The sequence below is a fragment of the Periplaneta americana genome, chromosome 5 (genome assembly GCF_040183065.1).
Source record: "Periplaneta americana isolate PAMFEO1 chromosome 5, P.americana_PAMFEO1_priV1, whole genome shotgun sequence".
NCBI classification, from domain to species: Eukaryota; Metazoa; Arthropoda; class Insecta; order Blattodea; family Blattidae; genus Periplaneta; species Periplaneta americana.
This window is the reverse complement of record NC_091121.1, coordinates 91,025,382-91,048,114: the sequence shown is the minus strand read 5'-3', so window position 1 is coordinate 91,048,114 and position 22,733 is coordinate 91,025,382. Positions and strand designations below refer to the sequence as shown.

The 22,733-nt window shown below is 37.9% G+C and overlaps 1 protein-coding gene across 2 annotated transcripts in view; it reads left to right on the top strand.

Annotated features, from left to right (window-relative positions):
- The window catches only part of LOC138699972 (uncharacterized), a 51,961-nt gene that overhangs the window by 4,060 nt on the left and 25,168 nt on the right, over positions 1 to 22,733 (top strand). Inside the window, exons 2-3 of one of the 2 annotated variants that reach the window (XM_069826218.1) lie at positions 1,742 to 1,805; positions 2,172 to 2,257. In XM_069826218.1, coding sequence (XP_069682319.1) covers positions 1,742 to 1,805; positions 2,172 to 2,257 — 150 coding nt within the window. The remainder of the gene's footprint in view (positions 1 to 1,741; positions 1,806 to 2,171; positions 2,258 to 22,733) is intronic. The other variant, XM_069826219.1, reaches the window with a different exon arrangement.

Genomic DNA, 22,733 nt, shown 5'->3' with positions numbered 1-22,733 from the left:
TGTTGGATGCCTATATCTATCCGCAGAACAAAAATCATTGTCTTTTGGTCGATCCTATTTGTACAGCATATACCAATGCTGCCAGGGAGCACGCGGAAGAATAGAAGCTCGTTCGCGTGCTGTATCTTATAAATAGGGAAAGGAAGTTGCATATTTGTTGTCTATCGTTGTGTGAATATAACAATTATGCAGGGAAACTGTATATTATTATGTATGATTGTCTTTCCCTCATTTTTAAAAGTGTATTATCTCGTAAACACGACTAATTTATTTTTATGAATTTTGAACGTAAAGATGACGCCCTCATAGGGAGCCTCTCAAGTTAGCAATTGGTATTCCTTTACTGCAGTCTTTAGCAGATTTCGATAGAACAATATTCAGTTTAACATCAGTTCCAGACAATGTAGGAGATAAAGTGAACGAGAAAACAGCAATATTCTTTCCAAAAACCCTGGCTATTATCAACTTAAAGAAATTCAAGATATTCTCGAAAGAAAAACACCCCAAAAACTAACAAAGTTTTCAGCTCACAGCTTTTGTGCAAGCCCCTCTTACTTCTTGTGACGTAGAACGACGTTTTTCGCGCTACAAAGCTATGCTGAGCGACAAGAGGCGAAGAATGATAACAAAAAACATACGTCACTACTTAATTTTGAACTGTAACGGCATAAATGGAGCATTCAGCAATGAGGCAAGCACTTCACAATCCATAGACTAAACATAAGTTACCTATACCTTATTATTCTGTTTAAATAATCTCAGCCTGATAATGCATATTTTGTAGCATATTTATCCATTTTTACGACATAAATGCATACATATTCTTTACGTTTTTAGGGCATCAACTTCCTTTCCATGCTTATAAATCTATGGGTTAAGAGAACTACACATTCATCTCCAGTCATCAAATTCCTACACCATACTTCTGATGGTGAATTGCCGTACATCACAGATCTAGGCCTACATAAGTCATTCCCATGAGAAAGAAAAACTTGGATGAGGCTCCCGGTGCCTTTTGTTCACGTTTATGAGTGTTGTAGAATTCATCACCACTGCCATCTACAACCGTCTTTCTCACTCTATTATATTCCTCTCCAGCCATCAGATCCCTATTATCATATTTCTAGTGGTGGACCGCCGTACATCACAGACTTACATGAGTCAAGTTCTCGTCAAGCAAGAAAGAACCTAGGAGGGGGCTTATGTATGTACATTTTATGCAGATTTATGAACGAGTCTTTACAATCCATCACCACTGCAATCTGCAAATCTTTGGGCGAGTCGTGAGGAACATCCACCATGACGAACGATCGATTCGACGTCACGCAGACACAAGTGATATCCCATTTTTTAAATTCAGATGATAATGGAGGGAGAATTGTAAAGTGTGTTCGTAACATGACGAGGGTAAAAGAGGGAAACCCCGTGAAAAACCTTAACAACCTTGACTTATGTACAATAAATTTAAGTATGTGATAGCCGATATTTCAATTCAAGATTGTCGTAAGCCATTGCTCTACCAAATGTGCTGTGAAGGTGGCTACTCTTCAGAATGATTTAGTTAAGGAGGGTCTTTATCGATAATATTTAAAGGTGTTTACAACCAACTTATGTGGTATTACATCTAATAATCAGTAATTTTTCTCATACATTATGCGTTACTATAAGAGTTTTGTATTGTCAGAAACTAATTACGGAATCACCTTACACAAGATTCTTACTTATTTTTGCATATTTGCAGATACTCGCAATTATAGGAGCTGCAGCTATGTTCAGTTACGTGATTGTCGGCAGCAGTTTCTATGGTAACGATATGGACATTTAAATTATACCAATTTATATAGAGATAAAGAATATGACACTGAAAAGTTTTAAGCATAATATGCCTCTATTCACAATGACATAATACATATATTTAATACTATAATAGTTTTATTTATTATGACTTATTATGCATTCTTTACTATTATGAACGTGAATTTAGCAATAAAATTCCGTCATTGATTGACCTTAATATTTCAGAACATTATTTCAATAATTTTTTTATTTTCTCATGGACTGCTCCGTGGAAAGTTTTATATCTACAAATTGGTGAAAAGAAAAGAAAGATAGATTTAAATTGATTGTGGTATTCTGTAACATAATAACGTTTGTTTTATTTTCGCTTGCAGAGGGGCTCTTTGTGCTGTCTCTCTTTGGAATATCATGTGTTGTATGGATAATTACCAACCTGCTTCTCCTCTATGGTGCGATGTTAGTAAGTAACTTTAGTTAACATTTGTCTTACTCGTATGGCTACTGGTGATTAGAAGTTGTGCATGGACACCTCTCCTAGTCCCGAGGTAGAAATTTTACACGAAAATCTCTTACTCCGCCGGCAATCGAACCCGAGTTATATAGTCTGGAGGCAGAGACGCTACCACAGAGCTAACTCGGCGTACACATTACATATTGTGAATATTTAGTAAACATTTTGTCTTACATGGTCTATTCACATGGAGATTGAAGCAGTAATTAGGAGAGGGAAAGACCGATTTATTAGCGAAGTGATATCTCCATATTTCTATTACATGTATTCGCGGGGATGTTCTGGCGACTTCGTTAGAATTAGCTTCCCACACAAATGTTTCGCATCTTGTCGTCACCTGTCAGCATCGGACAGATTTAGGGCCACCTTGGGCAGGGTTTTGCATAGACATCCTTTCAAGCGTAAAATCCTAAAGTCGGACTAGACCCGTGGGAAAGATACTGCCAAGCTTGGGTTTTCCAAAGAACGGGTATTCTTGTGAGATATACAAACTAATTAGATGTTATGGGAAATCCAAAGTTTAAATTTAGAGATGACATATTTCGCGCCCAATAAGAAGAGATCGTGGTTCAGCTTATGAGGTCACTTTGGACCAATAGAGAATAGATTTTAGGCCGGTTAAGTGACGTAGTTTTTAACCAATAGGATAGTTAGTTTTAGCGTAGGGTAGGTTTTTATAAATAAGGGTGACGGGGAGCGGAGATGATCACAACATCTCATCGTGTCGGCGGCCCTACATACAGGGCACAATCACTACTCCTTTTCGTGTCGACGGCCTTACATACAGGGCAGAATAACTACTTCGTTTCGTGTCGACAGGATAACTACTTTTCTTCATGTAGACGGCGCGACATCTTTTTTTTTGTGTCGGCGGCCTAACTTAATAGTCTTTCTTCCGGCGAAAACTCGATAGATAGAACTTTGTCATCGGCGAGACCACTCGTCAACGTTTAGGAGTTTCGATCATAGTGTACTGGACAGAGTATTGAATTTATAGTATCGGACAGAGCTTATTCAGAGCCGCCATAGAGTCGATACAGAAGTGCGACCAACGATTGAATTATAAGTCAGCCGGAAATACATACTCTAGGGTTTACCAAGTGAATACGACAATAAACTTATAGTTTTGGAGTTTACACTGCCTTTTATATAAGTAGCCGGCTTGGTATTATTCCCGACATCATCCTACACCACAACCGTACCTCGGCTACCCTGAGCGAATCTCACGCAACACCGAGACACACCCACCCTCAAATGGCGCCTCCCAACGTGGGGCTCGAAGGAAGACAGCTGTTCCAGTGACCGGCCCCGGGTGCGAACACAGCACCAAACAACGCGGAGGACCGGACGGAGCAGTTCAGCCCTGCATAGCCGAGGAACGACGCTGGAAGGCGGGAATAGAACCAAGCCATCGCGACATCACGACGACACCAGAGAAGGCAACACGGAGACCACCAGAGAAGGCAACTCGGAGAGGCGGTGGCAAGTATGAATGGAGGGTGTATAAATGTGTGTATATATGTACAGTATATGATATTTTGGGGGAATAATTATAAAGTGTATATGTTTCAATTTCTGGTGTGATATTTTGGGTATATATATATATTTTTTTGTGATATTTTGGGGGAAAGAGTGAAATAAGTGTATTGCGTAATTTGTTGGAAGTGAGTAGAGTGCAAATATAGGCCTAGTTAGATTATTATAGGGAAAGCGAGCGTCGGATAGATGACAGAGTAGCATATAGATGATACTACGTAGCCATAGGAGTAAAGTAGTTAGGAAAATACGAGAAAGACGAGGAAATAGAAACAAGGGAACCATGGAGCAAAGGAAGGACGAGGAAATTATGGAAATCAGGGAGGAGGTCGAGAATAACGCAGGACAGGAAATAGAGGGAGAGCGAACAGTGGAAAAGCAACAGAATAGAGAGAGTGGCAAAGGGGAAATGACGCTAGAGCAGTAGTGGGAGCAGATGAGACAATTCATGCAAAATAACTCTAGGGAAAGTAGAGAGCAGATTCTAAGGGAAAGTAGAGAACAAATAAAACAAATGGAAACTAAATTAGACAACAATTCAAGGGAAAGTAGAGAACAGATGAAACAAATGGAAACTAAATTAGAGAATAACTCAAGGGAAAGTAGAGAGCAGATTCTGAGGGAAAGTCGAGAACAAATGAAACAAATGGAAAGTAAATTAGAAAATAACTCAAGGGAAAGTAGAGAGCAGATAAAACAAATGGAAAATAGATTGGGGGAAAGTTCGAGAGAGATTAGAGATCATATTGCAAAATTAGCGGAAAGAGGAAACAAGATGGAGGACAAAATAGAGAAGCTAGAGGGGAAGTTAGCCGAGAATGGGATCGGAATGGAGAACCAATTGAAGATAGCTATGGATAGGATGTCAGAAAGTATGAAGGATTTAGAAGTTAGAGTTAGAGATAGCGCTACTAGAGAGAATAGCGATCTAAAATCAGCTGTTGAGGAATCGATAGTGGAGAAGGTTCGAGAAATTCAGAATTCGGTGGAAGAGAAAATAGGTGAGATGGATCAGGAAGTGGACGGTCTCAAGCGAGCCATAAACAATAAAGAAAGGGCGGATAACGAATGTTTGGAAGAATTAAGAAGTAAATTAAACTCAATAAACGACGTACTAAATGGGGGTAGTCCCGCAAATTTAAGCGGACATAGCAGCTCGGACCGTGCAGTTTCTAGACAAGAGGGCACAAGTGAGAGCCCGGCATCAGGTAGTAACATAAATGTAAGACATGTCAACAATTGTGTTGGTGAGGAATGTCAGACCTCACGGGATGATGTGCGTAATGAGTTGATAAATGTAAACGACAAGGCATATTTAGGCCGTCCTCAGTACCCCACTCACATTATGAATGAGATTGGTTACCCTATTTTCGATGAGGTTGAATTTTCAAACCCACATAATTACATAAGTGAGCTGGAAACGTACTTAGAGTAAGAGGGGTGCCGGATGACCTAAAAATGACTGTTGTACGAAAGAGCCTAAAGAGCCGACCACTCAACTGGGCGCTAGTGGCCCTAGGGGATAATGTCACTTACTAGGAATTCAGAGAAAAATTCTCGGAGAGATACTGGGGACAAAGACAACAACAAAGAATTAGGAAGGAAATTAATCAGAGCAGGTTTGACGCGGGAAGAGGCGTCTCTATGATAGATTATTTTCTTGAACTTGTTAAGAAAGGGAAAAGCCTCAATCCGCCAATACCGGATTCAGAGCTGATCCAAACTGTGATTTCGCAGTATCCAGAGAACATCAGATATAATCTGATCGTAGCAGGGCCCCGAGACTTCGGGGAAACAATAGATCTATTGACTGCGCTGGACGGTTCGGACGCCACGCACTATGAATGTAGTGGACAGGCAGATTATGAACATGGCAAAGGAAAGGGTTCAAGCCCCACCGACCAGAAAGCGGGGAAGGGGCAAGTACGGCCTTTTCATCCCCAAGGACAGGAGCCCAAAATCAGAGTAATTGGGGTGGTGACAGGAGCCCCACCAATGCATATAGTCGGTACCATAATGGTCAGAACGGAGGGAATAGTCCCAACAGGGAGAGAAGGATTGACCCGCCCTTTGGGGGCCCTTACAATAATATTAGGAACAACCAGAGCAGTCACAACAGGATGAGAAACGATAGAGGAGGTGTTGGTCCCGTGGGTCCCGTGCGTAGGGTTAACCACATACGATGGTACACGGGAAGACAAGAGAACGGAAAAAGTAGGCTTAGAACCCAACCACATTGGCTTACTTACTTACTTACAAATGGCTTTTAAGGAACCCGAAGGTTCATTGCCGCCCTCACATAAGCCCGCCATCGGTCCCTATCCTGTGCAAGATTAAGCCAGTCTCTATCATCATACCCCACCTCCCTCAAATCCATTTTAATATTATCCTCCCATCTACGTCTCGGCCTTCCTAAAGGTCTTTTTCCCTCCGGTCTCCCAACTAACACTCTATATGCATTTCTGGATTCGCCCATACGTGCTACATGCCCTGCCCATCTCAAACGTCTGGATTTCAAGTTCCTAATTATGTCAGGTGAAGAATACAATGCGTGCAGTTCTGTGTTGTGTAACTTTCTCCATTCTCCTGTAACTTCATCCCGCTTAGCCCCAAATATTTTCCTAAGCACCTTATTCTCAAACACACTTAACCTATGTTCCTCTCTCAGAGTGAGAGTCCAAGTTTCACAGCCATATAGAACAACCGGTAATATAACTGTTTTATAAATTCTAACTTTCAGATTTTTGGACAGCAGACTGGATGACAAGAGCTTCTCAACCGAATAATAACACGCATTTCCCATATTTATTCTGCGTTTAATTTCCTCCCGAGTGTCATTTACATTTGTTACTGCTGCTCCAAGATATTCAACCACATTGGCTTCGAAACAGAAATTACCGACAGGGATTCTGGCAGCCTAATTTTAGCAGGGGACCGCAAAATCGAGGTGACTGGAGGAGACAAGAGCAGGAGAGAGGTAGGCGAGACGTCCTACAAGAAATGGCCTCACAAGGGTGCAATAGGCCCCCTACACAGTGTAATGTGGGACAAAGTAGGAATAGAGACATGAACGGACGTCAGCAAAGTCCGGTCAGGATGAATATGGGCCGGGAGCCTATAAATAGTGGAAATAGAGACGAGATAGCAGTGGAACCGACTGCATCACACTCGGGAAACTGCTAGACAGAAGTCTCAAGGGTTCGGAGATTTTTGTAGCTAAGTGCAGTAAGCCACTATCAAAAGAATCCACCAACGCGGTAAGCGTAAAGAGACAGAGCGAGATTACTAACCCAGAGTTAGAAAATAACGGGACTTATATATTGCCATATATAGATGCTAGAATATTTGGGATAAAGTGTTGTGTGTTGTTGGACTCGGGCTCCACAAATAATGTATGCAGCTTGGAATTTTTTCAAAAGGTTAGGGATTCAGGAATAAAACTGCAAACGTTACCCATATGTTCACTGTACTGTGCGGGCGCCTTAAGCAAGAAGAAGGAAAAGGTAAAATATCAAGTGTGGTTCGAGTTAGAGTGCGGAGACGTGAAATTAAATGCTATTTTTCTTGTGATACAAAGGTTGACTACCGACATCATTATTGGAGTAGAAAGCTTCTATGAATGGCACGCGCTATTAGATTTCAGGGAAAACAGACTAGGGGTTACGGCAGGTAACGGCAGTGTAGGCCATGTCCCATTCAGTAGGGATAGCTCTAGACCAGAGATAGACGAGAGAACCGCGGAAGAGATAGGATTACAGGAAGAGTTATTTTTCGTAGAGCATCTAAAAATTTGTAAGAATGTAATTATAGATGTTAATCCGTGGGAAGGTAGCGAGGTAACTAGGGGAGTGTGTCAAGTAGACTGCGGAGAATGCGAGTTTTGTATCGGCGAATTAGTCCAGGCGAGACAAATAGGACGCAATCTCATTAGCGGTAGGGCCAGATATTGTAATGAGATTTCGCCGGGCGATCTTAGGCAGGTTGTCGCGTCTAACAATAGGAAGACAGATACTTTCGAAATAGTCACAGATAAAGTTAACCAGGCACACGGCCTGAGTGAGAGTGAAAGAAAACACTTAATGGATGTTGTAGGAAGCCATTTAAATGTCTTTTCAGACGCGCCGGGTCTGTGTAGAGTGTATACACACAAAATTAAGGTGGTAAGAATGGAGGAATTTCGGCATAAATGTAGACCTATTCCCCTATCTTTACGGGATCAGGCAGACGAAGTCATAAATGATATGTTAAAAGACGGAGTTATAGAAGTATCAGACTCGCCTTATGTAAATGCATTGTGCTGGGTTAGAAAGCCCAATGGAAGCTTAAGAGTAACGATCGATGCCCGACACGTTAACTCATTTTCAGTTAAAGATAATTTCAGGACGGAGTCAGTGGACACTTTGTTAGGCCGTATCAGTGACTGTTCTATATTCACTAGTTTGGACTTGACCAGTTCGTATTGGCAGATTCCGCTGGACGAGGACTCGAGAAAATTCACAGCGTTCCTACATAACGGGAAAGTTTATCAGTATACCCGATGCCCATTCGGCATCGCGAGTTCTGGATCTGCGCTACTAAGAGCACTTGACATAATTTTTGGTGATTCGACAAAAGGTTTTCTGGCACAGTACATTGACGATTTTCTTATATATGGCAATAATGTTGATAGGCATATTAGGGATATTGATTTTGTACTTACTAAATTGAGAGAGGCTGGTATGACAGTCAAGCTGGGGAAAACAGCCTTTTTTAAAGTTGAGACAGTTTTCCTGGGTTACGTAATTTCGTCTGACGGAATTAGACCGGACAAAGAGAGAATTCAGAGCATTGCGAGGATCCCGCCGCCGCGGAACCGGAAACAGGTTCATAGATATCTAGGTATACTACAATACCAGAATCGGTTTCTCGTCAATTATGCTAAGCATGTAGCCCCACTCAGAGCATTGTTGAAGAAGGATACACCCTTCAGGTGGGGGTCGGCAGAGTAGGAAGCATTCGATCGAACGAAACTGCTTTTCGCCGACTCAATTCTGCTGGAAAGGCCTAACGATAGCCTACCTTTTCAGATTTATACTGATGCGTCTTCATATGGATATGGAGCAATTCTATGTCAGACAGATGAAGATAATAAGCGACATGTGATTGCCACAGCTTCTAGGGGACTGTCGCGTACCGAAAGCAACGCATCAATCACGGAACTAGAGATTTCTGCTGTGTACTTCGCACTACAGAAGTTCCGTCAGTATTACTTTAATAGGCAGATCATCATATTTACTGACCATGTAAGCCTAGCGTTTCTGAGTAGATGCAAATTGACGAACTCTAGAATATCTAGATATGTGCACGAGATTTTGGCTCATGATGTGACGATTAGACATATTCCGGGGGCAGACAATATCTTTGGTGATTGTCTCTCTCGTTTGAATTCCAAATCGGGGCTACCGGAAACTATCACCGCCCCCGCGTACGAAATTGCCGTGATGAAAATTGATTCCACGAGGAATGGAGCTCTGACGGGAAAATTTCGGAGAATTGCAGATTTGCAGCAGGAGGATTCCACGATAAGGGCCTTAATGGACAAAGCTAGAGAAATCTCACAGGTGAAAGACGAAGTGTATGGATTGCGCTCTGGTATCTTGTATAAATTGCATGGTAGGGATATCCAGAAGTGGAAGATATACATACCTGCGAGTGTGGAGAATGAACTTATAAATAACTTTCACCTATCTATATGTCACTCTGGGAGTGATAGGATCATTTTAACTATGTCAGAATCATTTTATATTAAGCAACTGTCAAAGAAGGTTAGAAGGGTAATATCTCGTTGCGAGGTCTGCCAGAGGGCGAAACCTCTAAATGTAAGGTATGACAATGTACCACAGGTCGTTATTAGGGGTAAAAAGAATGAACTTGTAGCAGTGGACGAACACGGTCCAATGCCCACATCGTCCTTCGGACACAGGTACATATTTGTTACGTACGATGTCTTCACAAAATTTGTAAAGATTTACCCTTTAAGAAATATCTCTAGTAAGTTGTGTGCTGACAAGCTGGTTAGAGATTACACACCGACTTACGGTCCGGTAACAGCGGTGCTCAGTGACAATGTGTCGGTACATAAATCGAAAGTGTTTTGCAAAAGGCTGGAAGATGCGGGCGTGAAGCTATACAATTGCTCCGCATACTTTCCCAGCGGTAATCCCTGCGAAAGAGCGCTTAGGGATATATCATTGTATCTCCGTATTCTGTGTCACCGAAACCTTAAGGACTGGTTTAGGCAATGTGAGGTGATTGAGAGAGTCATGAACCACTCTATCAATCCAACGACCGGAATAGCTCCGATCAAACTTATGTTAGGGATCGATCCCGATACTATGATAAAGAGTTTGCCGCAGGCAATACAGGAGGGTGAGCCTCCTAGTGCGGAACTACTGTGTAAACTAGCTTTCGACCGAATCAGGAAAAAGGCTGAGTGTAGACTCGGTAAAGTTAAAAGATATCGCCACAAATGGGAGCCCACACCCGGCGATTTGGTATTGCTAAGGGACGTGAAGTTATCTTCCGCCTTAGAGGACGTTACTCACGCATGGAGCTACTGTACAAGGGGCCCTACGAAATTAAAAGTAAATATGGAGACCATACTTTCGAATTGGTAGAAAGGGGGAAAAAGTAAACCTGTTGGAAGGTACCACAAGCAACTCTTGAGGCCTTTCAAACAGGAGAGGCAAGGAGGCAGGAATGAGAAAGAGTAAGGATAGTTAGTCTCACGCGTACAGCTAGGTGAACATGTACAGGGCGGCTGGTACAACCAAGCACGCAGAGTGTGTAACTGATCAATGAATAAACAATTGTAAATATGTGAATGAATGGGATTGTACATATGTAAATGTGAATATAAACTGTACATTGTTGTGCTTATTGTGTGAAAGTTGTGTACATAGAAAGGCTTGTGAAGATATATGTATTATTTATTGTAATTGTTTGTTGTGACATTGTAATCTCATTGTATTGTAATAATGTATTACCGGCTGATCGCGTAGGGGAACTATGAGGCTAGTTATAGGCAGAAAGCGGGGACATCTCATAACATTGAAAACTCTTTCGGGAATTTCCAATGGTTATGTAGATGGGCATTTGAAGCAGTAATTAGGAGAGGGAGAGACCGATTTATTAGCGAAGTGATATCTCCATATTTCTATTACATGTATTCGCGGGGATGTTCTGGCGACTTCGTTAGAATTAGCTTCCCACACAAATGTTTCGCATCTTTTCGTCACCTGTCAGCATCGGACAGATTTAGGGCCACCTTGGGCAGGGTTTTGCATAGACATCCTTTCAAGCGTAAAATCCTAAAGTCGGACTAGACCCGTGGGAAAGATACTGCCAAGCTTGGGTTTTCCAAAGAACGGGTATTCTTGTGAGATATACAAACTAATTAGATGTTATGGGAAATCCAAAGTTTAAATTTAGAGATGACGTATTTCGCGCCCAATAAGAAGAGATCGTGGTTCAGCTTATGAGGTCACTTTGGACCAATAGAGAATAGATTTTAGGCCGGTTAAGTGACGTAGTTTTTAACCAATAGGATAGTTAGTTTTAGCGTAGGGTAGGTTTTTATAAATAAGGGTGACGGGGAGCGGAGATGATCACAACATCTCATCGTGTCGGCGGCCCTACATACAGGGCACAATCACTACTCCTTTTCGTGTCGACGGCCCTACATACAGGGCAGAATAACTACTTCGTTTCGTGTCGACAGGATAACTACTTTTCTTCGTGTAGACGGCGCGACATCTTCTTTTTGTGTCGGCGGCCCAACTTAATAGTCTTTCTTCCGGCGAAGACTCGATAGATAGAACTTTGTCATCGGCGAGACCACTCGTCAACGTTTAGGAGTTTCGATCATAGTGTACTGGACAGAGTATTGAATTTATAGTATCGGACAGAGCTTATTCAGAGCCGCCATAGAGTCGATACAGAAGTGCGACCAACGATTGAATTATAAGTCAGCCGGAAATACATACTCTAGGGTTTACCAAGTGAATACGACAATAAACTTATAGTTTTGGAGTTTACACTGCCTTTTATATAAGTAGCCGGCTTGGTATTATTCCCGACATCATCCTACACCACAACCGTACCTCGGCTACCCTGAGCGAATCTCACGCAACACCGAGACACACCACCCTCAAGATTGAAATTTAGCTTCTTGTTTTTTTTTTTTTTTTTTCCGATTTGGTTAAGTTGAAACAGCACATTAGTTTATATAAATTCAGTTGGAATATAAATTTATACAGTAATGCAGTCTTCTTTATTACTAAACATAACGTAGAAGTTTATTCATCTTGAATTTGAGGACATCGGCGACCATATTTTTTGGTAGATTAAATATTTATCTCTTGGTTGCTGATTTCGATTATAATGGTCTTTTCAATCGTGATATATTACCCTCTATGTTCACGATTTATTATTACATTGGATATTATCCTGTCAATCGTTTTCAAATTTTGAAAGAGTTACAACAAGTAAGATCCTGTTAACGAAAACAAATCTATTACTAGATGCAGAAATGTTGCGGGGGAAAAAAATAAATGGAATAAATAAAAAAGTAGAACATTCTCCGTTCGTTTGAAAAAGAAACTGGAGTTTCGAAATCATCAACAGAAATTTTTATTGAACTACTGGAATTAAAACCATACAAAATTAATAATGGTTCACAAATTTCTACAGCGTGATGAAGCGAATAGAGTGAGATTTTGCAATTGAACGCTGGGGATTGTTGCTTATAGGAGCCTGTATCCTGAATTGAACATATTTTTGGAAAAAGCATAGTTCGAATTACATGGCCTCGGCATTTCACAAAGCAATCTAAGATGGAGGTCATAGATTCCCCAATATTCCACTGAATGATGAAGGGAATGGTACGTGTTGTGGTTTGAATGAACACAATGATGCAATCAATGTTTTATGAAGGTATTGTCAATGAATTGAGGCGATTTAATTTCGAAAAACTAACAGATGTTTAATGCCAGCAGTTATTCTTTTAGCAGGATTCTGCTACTGCACACACTGCTTACGAATCACTAGACCTTGTTTGAGATATTTTAGAGGATAGAGTTATCAGCACTGGATTGTGATCCCCTCATAGCCTCGATCTCACTCCTTATGCTTTTTTTTTTATGGAGAATTGTAATGCCAAATATAAGAATAACGGTCACATTAAAGTATTTGAGAGAAATTATCAGTCGTGAAATTGTTTTAATCGCACTTGAGGAACTTATACATGTTAATGTGGATTTTCTATGCAAATATCGAGAATGTATCGCTGTTGAGGAACGTCATTTTCAACAACACAGGTTAATGCTCATTTATCAGTTTTACATATCAATTTATACTTTCACTAACGAAAGGGATAAATTGTTAGCTTCTTTTTTCGGTTGCAATGTGAGATACCGTAAAACTAGTATACTTTGCATCACTTTTTATAGACAGTTAATAATAGCTCTGTTAAAAAGAAGGTACCGGTACCACTTTTCAGATTACAAAAAATCATCTTAGGGGTGACCTCTAGTTTAGTATATACTTGCAATTTTGTATTATATTTCTATATAAATTGCATAATCATTTTAATAGTGGTGCAAAGTAACCCTTGTGGACTGGTAACTTTGCATCACTGCTTATATTTCTGTATTTTTCAATTAATAAAATTACAGAATGCAATGTTACACTATCAAATGGAAACTATGTTGTGGAGATATAAGAAACACTACATTCTGGGTAGTACCTATTTATATATAGTTTTACAAGAAAAATCAATTTTAAATGCAAAATTTACTTTAATGACAGTAAGAACTACAAATGTTGATTAAAGTCTTACAAAAACACAATTTAGAATGGTCCTTTGGACACTTGGAGCAGTATATTACATATAAAAATCTGTTTTCAAGTTCTGGAATTTAATACAGGCCTCGTTTATGCAATTTCTTTGGTGGATCTATTCCCGCAATGAGTCCATCCATCTATAGCACTGTTTATCACATTGATTTGGCCACTTCTATGATTTTAAAGCCTTCATCATAGCACTGACTTCTCACCTTCATCATCATTAAACATTTCTATAATCCTAGGATATAAATTACAGTCATACCAAACAACCACGAATGCTCCAACTTGGTGGTTCACGGGCTGGAAACTGAGATATGCTCGTTCTGGAAGCTCTTCCTCTTCCTCTTCATCAATTGTTTCTAGCTGCAGGACTCCCAGTTTTCTTAATCTGATGAATCCTGCATTATCAAATTCTGAGTCACCGTTTTCCAATGTTTGCTTTTTCATTTTGTTTTCTGCTGGAGGCGCTGTTTTTGGTTGGAGGTGCTGATGCGTATTACAAAATCTCTTCATGGGCAACATTCTTACCAGCAGGAACATCAATCCTCCTCCTCCTCCTTTTAATTTTATTTACTTCGTTTCCTCCTGTGCAATAGAGTCTAGTGTTCTCTAGAAATGCTCAATTTACTACCTCTTTTGTCATTTGAAAAGTGGACTCCTCTATTTGGAAATTACTGAGCAATGGTATTTTCTTAGGGGGTTAGTTCTCATAACTTTTTTGTCATGCACAGTATCCCCAAAATCTTAAATACACAACATCAATGGGAAATTACTCAAAAATACTCCAAAGGAAAGGAATTTAACAGTTAAGTGGAATATTTTTAGAATCTTCAATTAATGTAGGATTAGAAATTTCATTATTTATCTCAAAATAAGCACACACAACAACGCTGCATTTGGAATTTTAGTACCAATGTCTGGAAAATATTTTGTTACACCAAAGAATACAGTACAGAAAGTGAAGCAAAATGGAGGGAATGTCTATGAAATGCATCAATAAATTCTTTGATCTTCCATCTATCAGCGAATAACAAAATTAATTGACTTTATTTACAATCCTGTTCAGCAGATGATGTTAAAACTTTTCTTTCAACTAATACAAAGTAACCCCTGAAGGTACAAATTATACCCGTCTTACGTTATAGCGTAAGCACGGGACGGCGTCTGACGGCCCCCGAACTCTACTAACCGTTGTACATAAAACGCAAGTAAAGAAGCAAATTGTACTACTCAGAAGCTGTTGAGTCAACACACTACAGTGAAATAAAGGGGGACGGCATTCGTTTTTTTTTTTATTAGTTGCTTCTTCAGCATAAACCATGTCATCCATTCGCTTCTTCACAGCGTTGTCAGATAGTGGAATTTTGTCCAACTTTATAAGACTGTCAGGCGGCAGGGTAGTTCAGTTGGTAGAGCAGCTGGCTAAGGACTGGAAAGTCCGGGGTTTGATCCCGAGTGGGGACGGGATTTTTCTCGTTGTCAAACTTTCAGAACGGCTCCAAGGTTCACTCAGCCTTCTATAAAACTGAGTACCGAGTCTTCCTCGGGGATAAAAGGCGGTCAGAGCGTGGTGCCGACCACACCACCTCATTCTAGTGCCGAGGTCATGGAAAGCATGGGGCTCTACCTCTATGCCCCCAAGTGCCTTCATGGCATGTTACGGGGATACCTTTACCTTTACCTTTTTTTTTTTTTTTTTTTTTTTTTTTTAGAAGACTGTTAACTCCGAGAACTAGAGGCACTGTAGTGAATATCCAGGGCTTGACAAGAAATTCACTAATCTTGCATTGTTTTTACTATTAATATTGACAATTATTTTTAATGTATTATTATTATTATTATTATTATTATTATTATTATTATTATTATTATTATTGTAATACTTCTACTCTATCTTTTCTTGTCCGTCATCATTTCTTCCACTAACCTTACTCCTCACCCATTACTACAACAAACTACTATACTGATAATTCTGTGCTCCCCTCCTCTATTGCACATTTCCCCTCATTTCACATCTCTATCTATTTACACTTTTAATACTTCACTGCTAACTTTTCCATGTTTCTACTTTATTTAGGTCTTAGCTTTCTTTTCTCGCGATTTATTTCTCCTCCGCAACATTTCCTTAAGCCATACTGCATTTTCCCCTTGTTTCTCCCTCTTCCTTCATCACTGCTACTTGAACTATCTCCTATCTCCATTACTCTACATCTCGTCAGCCTCGATTTAGTTCTTAGTTCCTTCACCACTCGTTTCGAAATTGTCCCCATATGTAATTACTTATGTATTCAAGTTATGCGGACACCAAGAGGTAGACAGAAAACAAGAAAGACTGGAGAATGCTGCGTTTGCAGTGAAAGACCTCTTCTTGTGCAGAACACTATGAATGAAAGTGTTTAAGAACCACTCTTCACTTTTAGATGAAAAGAAAATAAGGTCACAAGTGATGATTTTTGTAAATTATTATTTGATAAACTTGAAAAGCGTCATATAAAATATGTATCATTTTCATTAATTATGCAAGTTGGTTAAATGAGTTTGAGTATTTCTCAGTGATAGAATCCTAGAGGAATCTTCAGGTTGAAAAGAGTTTAAACGAGGACGGCGAAAACTGATTTTTGACGAAATCAGTGATAGAGGTAATTTACGAAGAACAGAAGCAATATGTCAAGGAAAACATGTGACCGAGTTAGCTTTCGCTGCAATAAGAAAACTTATGTTAGCATTAGAAGAAGGGAAGAAGGTATCTTTTAAAATAAAGTTGCCTTAGCAAGCCCTACGACAGCTGAAAAATCCATTGGGCGTGAACTGACACTAAATCAAGCAAAGAAATGGTGCTTTATTGAGAAGAAACAGTAAAATGAATTGTCGAGACAAGTTTAAGTGAAAACAATATAAGTTAATCTGGAAAGAAATGCTGATTTATATTTCTCTTACCATCTTATAGTAGGAACTAGAGAACATTGTTACTCACCAAAAGCGTCTATGACTTTGGATTAAACATCTGTAGAAGTGAAGATACAGAAATTGTTGTACCATACAGCAACGCGTCTAGTAAACGACATGATACTGTAATACGATCGTAGGATCATTAGATACAATGAATCCTGGTGGTTTATGGTAGTGTGAAAGTGAGAATTCGATGGCAGTAACTGGCAATCGACATATAATATAAACAAAGGTTTATTGATCCGACTTACAGCGAAAGTCATATCTTTGTAATATGTGTAGCGCCAGTTCAGTTACTTTACCAAGTTGATTAATCATCTCCGAAGGTAATTATAGGATAATTCCGGGTGAGATAGCCATGCGGGTGAGACGGCCAACCGCTCTGATTTTTATTCCAGTCATCTGTTTCGACTGAAAATCGGTTTGTCGTCAGATTTTATCTAAACGAAGTGATTGTTGCACTTGCGAAAACGTAAGATTATTATTTCAGCGTTTTGTAGCCGTTCGTGATTTTGTGAGCAAGCAATAATTTTACACCTCCTGAAATAACAATATAGAAAAATACTGAATTTTGAGAAAAACTTTGCTGCAAACGTTACTAAAGAGGTAATGCATCTTTAAACATTCTATCTTAACTATGTTTGTTCTTTTCACTATTGCCAGCTTTTATTATGCGGTATTGCCATCTCTCCCGTAAGAAAGGAGAGATGGCCAGCATTGTTCCAGAATAGATGGTCTACAGTTGAGGAGTATTACTAGGTCTATGTTAAGAGTATCGATTATTATCATTATTTCTAGATGCCGACAAAATACAAATCAAAGCCAGGCAGCAATCGTGTCTTTGGAATGAAGATGTTTTAAACCATGTTTTGAAGCCATTAAATATATGGTACTTCTGGACGTCAAGCCTTCATTACATTTAATATTCCAAGAAATGGCCTAGAAAGAAGAGTTAAAACAGGAACATAGGATGTAATGGGGCCAAGTGTTTTTTTCAGTGGTGAGATAACTCATCAAAACGATGAATGTGTAGGATGAGGTGAGACTTATAATGAGGCAAAGCAAAAAGCGGATTGAATGAAATGTATACATTACCAAAGATGACTGCACGAAAAACATTCGCTGGCAAATGAAATTATAAAGAAGAACATTGGAAGATGCTGTTAGTTTGATCTTTTAGGATTTGTTTCATTAACATGTTCATAAGCGTTTCAATTTCTTTCTGTGTTGTTTTAAGGAAAATTCACTAAAAGAAGAGGAAAAAATCAAGTTGTTGAAAAATTCCAAACAGTCATAATTATGCACATAGATACTATATTTATGTGTCCATTACATAAAACCTCATTGTTTTGAAAAAAAAATTGTTACGTACTTACTTAAAAATAATGGTGATCACCTCGACTCTAAAGACCTATCAGAATCCATTTCACTTGCTTCTGCTGTCACTGCTGTTGATGAAAATCAGATAAAACGCTTTGGTGTCATTTTGATCACTATTTATTGTGGATGGACCTACAGCATAAATAATGAATAACCTTCAATGAGCATGTCTTAACTACTGCAAATCGTTTTGTAGAAAAATATCTTTGGTATTATATAAACCATCGCTACATAAGATTCATCTCTGTCGTTTCTGCCGCACTTCTTCCATTGGAAAAAAGTCAGAAGAAGTTCAAGAGGCCAGAAATAAGGATATTAAGTTCTCCCGTGAACGCCATTCAAGAAAAACCTCAAGCATTTTTGAAGACGACATTTTTAACACTAATGTTGACTTATGATCCAATTATTACATCACTTCGAAAACTGCCAAGAAAACCTGAAAAATCTCTTCCATCTTATGTAGTTCACCTTCTTAAAGAGCCGCCATTTGAGATATCGCTAGATTTTTCTTCCAGAGCTGACATTAACGCTGCTTCAGACGAGTACACGAAAGCGAAAACAGCAACGTGGAATGAGTTTTAAGCCTTGCTAATGTAGTCTATTTAATAACAGTATTGATGTATTAAAATATTTATTTTATTAGAGACTAGCCGTACCCGTGCGCTCCGCTGCACTCGTTAGAAATAAATATAAAGTAATTACATAATTAAAATAGGATATTTGATCCAGGGAAGATTCGTGTTTGATAGAAGGATAAATCGTTTAATATGTTACTTAATTTAAATTGTATTTAAATAATTAAAATGCGATCATTTTGGTCCAGAGACCACTCATTTGGTGCAATGATAATTCCTTTAACATGTTTCTTAATTTTTATTACATGCATCCATACTTTAATGAAGACTGACATATCATTTAGATTTAATGTGTATATTTTATTTTACTTGCTATATGTTACCATTGAATTATGATAATAACTTAATTTTAACTCTTGTTTTCTACGAATTCAGTAAATGGCGCTTGGGCCACTATGGTTCTGAACCCTTCAAATAACTTAAATTATATATTATTATATTATATTATATTATATTATATTATATTATATTATATTATATTATATTATATTATATTGTATTATATTATATTATATTATATTATATTATATTATATTATATTATATTATATTATATTATATTATATTATATTATGTAAAAAATGTGTTGATAACGGATGTACACCGATAAGTAAGTTTTTAATTTGTTATGGGGGCTCTTGAATCTTAGGAGGAACAAATTTTATTTTACAACAGCGCAACAATCTGCTTGGTTCATTACCCAATTTTTTTGCATTGCATTTAATGCATATGTATTTTATGTATTTTAACACGATACAATTGAGCATAGTTAAAATTTGGATTATAAAATAATGGAATGCTAAGCTAACATATTATTACTGCATACTAAATCAATACACTCTTGTGGTTCGTTAATTCTCTGAGATAAACATTATTTTAAGAAATACAGGAAACGAATATACAGAATAGCCTATCAAGTTGTTTGTGCATAAGAAGCTATTTTAATCTTACCTGTCCTCAATTCACTCCGAAGTTACTGTAATAACATTATAGCATTATGTCCATATAGAGAAACTACACTTTCCTATGGTGAAATAATAATTAATTACACAAATCTGTTGATTTAGCTTCCGATATTACTTCATACAAACACAGAAACGTTCTCTGTAGGCTATGATTCATAGCTTTCAATTGTTGTTGACCAAGGCCCCTTATAGACGAATTCATTTGTTTATTTCATTACACCGCCTTAGATGGCAGTTATTTTAATTTTGAAACTCATTTACCTCATTAAATATCAGTCCTATCAAAATTTTTCAAGGAATAAAACTTATCGCAAATTATTTTTAAAGAAATTTTTGTTATGTAACATTTTTCACAAAAATCAATAATAAGAGATATTTCGATTTATTTAATTCAGACCCCCTTATAACCCCCCTTTTAAATGTATTTTGAATGTCATATAGCCTAAAATCTAAGTTACAACGAACTTAACTTATATTCCAATTTTCATCGAAATCGGTTCAGCCATTATCGCGTGAAAAGGTAACAAACATACAGTCAGACAGACAGACATACAAACAAAAGTTTCAAAAAAGCGATTTTCGGTTTCAGGATGGTTAATTATATATGTTAGGACCAATTATTTTTGGAAAATCGAAAATAACCAGAAAAGTTTGGCTACAGATTTATTATTAGTATAGTATAGAATATAAATAGATAATATTAAACTTTAAATTTCCAGCTAATTATATTATTCGCAATTGAAGGGTTCAGAGCCATAGTGGGCCAAGCGCCATATATTAAAAACTGAGAAAACGAAGGTCAAAATTAAGTGCTTAGCATACTTTAATGAAACATATAGCAAGTAATATAAAGTATGCACATTAACAGTCTTACTAATAAACCGTGTATAGTTTTTATACGAGACTTATGCAGAGGTGAGACAGAAAACGTTACTAATAAACCGTGAATAAGCTATGGACGTATAAACAGGCTGTAACTATACAATGGGAATTGCTTTGCAGTAGTTATATACACGAAACCCCTTGTTTAAGCGTTGTATATAGGGAAAAAATGGCCGCCCCTTAACAGCTGTTCGTATCGACTGTCATTTTATGATGATGTTTACCTTGTAACCACAGAAGGACAAACCAAAGATCATAGAATTATTAGAATAATATTGCTGTAGCTTGTACTCTTTGACCAAAATGTAGTGTGGTAATCGATTAGAGCCAGTTGTACTATCGATATTTAACACACCACACTAGAGCGCTCTACCGGATCCAGTAGAGAACCTCAGATATTCTATTACCTTTCGTAACGAAGTAATGACGAAACTATGACGTAGCTGTGTAACAGTTATACTGTTATACACGACGTATGTAGTGTTTATTAGTAAGGAATTTACACACGACTTATAAACGAGCTACTCATTGTATAAGACAGTTGAACGTCTGTGTATAGAGTTTTTATTAGTAAGACCGTAAAACTATAACTTTTGCTTTCTCCATTGGCCCACTATCGCTCTGAACGCTTCAATTGATATGGCAACAATGCAGTTACTAATAGCCATGCATTGGGCAAAAAATAGGTTCTTTCTGCTTAAACACTCTTCTAAAGAATTAGCACGATCGCTTGGAATTTATAGATTTTATTAACGTTTATACAAAATTGCGTTTTTAGCTCGAGAAACGACGATTTTCCCACTTAAGACAATTTACGCTAACAAACATATATTTCTCCGCACGCGAACATGAATCTTTTGATAGAAATACGTGCGTACACACGAATTTGACATTTTTTTAAAGAAATTAGAAAAATCCGATGGGATTTGTAGATTTTAATCAAGTATATTAAGCTTAAAATCTCGAAAAAAAAAACTAAATTTTTAGACAATTTTTTTAATGGAAAATCGAAACGAGTGATAGAATACTGTTTAAGAACACATATTAAACACTTTATGAAAGAATTAGCACAATCGGTTGGAATTTGTAGATTTTATTAACGTTTATACAATAATCGCGTTTCTACCTCGAGAAACGACAATTTTCCCACTTGGACGATTTACACTAACAAACACATATTTCTCCGCACGCGAACATGAACCTTTTGATAGAAATATTTGCCTACACACGAATTCAACATTTTTTTTTAATTAGAAAAATCCGATGGGATTTGCAGTTTTTATTCATGTTTATAAACCTTAAAATCCCGCGAGAACTAAATGTACAGAAAAATTTTGTTTCAGTGGGAAATCGAAACGAGTGATAGAATATTGTTTAATAACGCATATTAAACACTTTCCTAAATAATTAGCACATCGGTAGGGATTTATAGATTTTATTAACGTTTATACAAAAATTCCGTTTCTAGCTCGAGGAACGACGATTTTCCGACTTAAGACGATTTACACAAACAAACACATATTTCTCCGCACGCGAACATGAATGTTTTGATAGAAATATGTCTGTACACACGAATTTAGCCTTTTTTAAAGAAATTAGAAAATCCGATGGGATTTGTAGTTTTTATTCACGTTTATAAAGCTTAAAATCTTGCAAAAAATTAATTTTTAGAAAAATTTTGTTTGAGTGGGAAATCGAAACGCGTGGTAGAATATTGTTTAATAACGCATATTAATACACTGTGAAATCGTTGAAATAGTAACTTATAATATTATTTGCATCAATTTATAAAAAAAATATACTGTAGGAGTTTTGCCGGTTTTTCTTCTCTTTCGGATCACTGTGCAGTGTAGAGAAAGCCATTAGAAAATCCTTGTTTACTTTTAAGTTTCCTCAACTCTCCTACGTTCTTTCTGAAAAAGAAATTCTACGCCCCTCTCCCACACACCAGTTTGGGAATCACTGCCATAAATTAAAGATATTCATTGCCCTTAGGAGAAACATCCAATGACCAAATATTTCACCTTTATAAAGTTATCTCACCACGTAATTTTGGGAGTCATCAGCGTAGCTTAGACTGTAGGGCGAGTTGTGTTCGGGCTTGTGTTGATTACCTGGTTTTTTCTAAAGTTTTCCCAAACAGTAAAGCAAATGTCAGATATTCTCTGGCGAATCATCAGCCTCATCTTGCTAA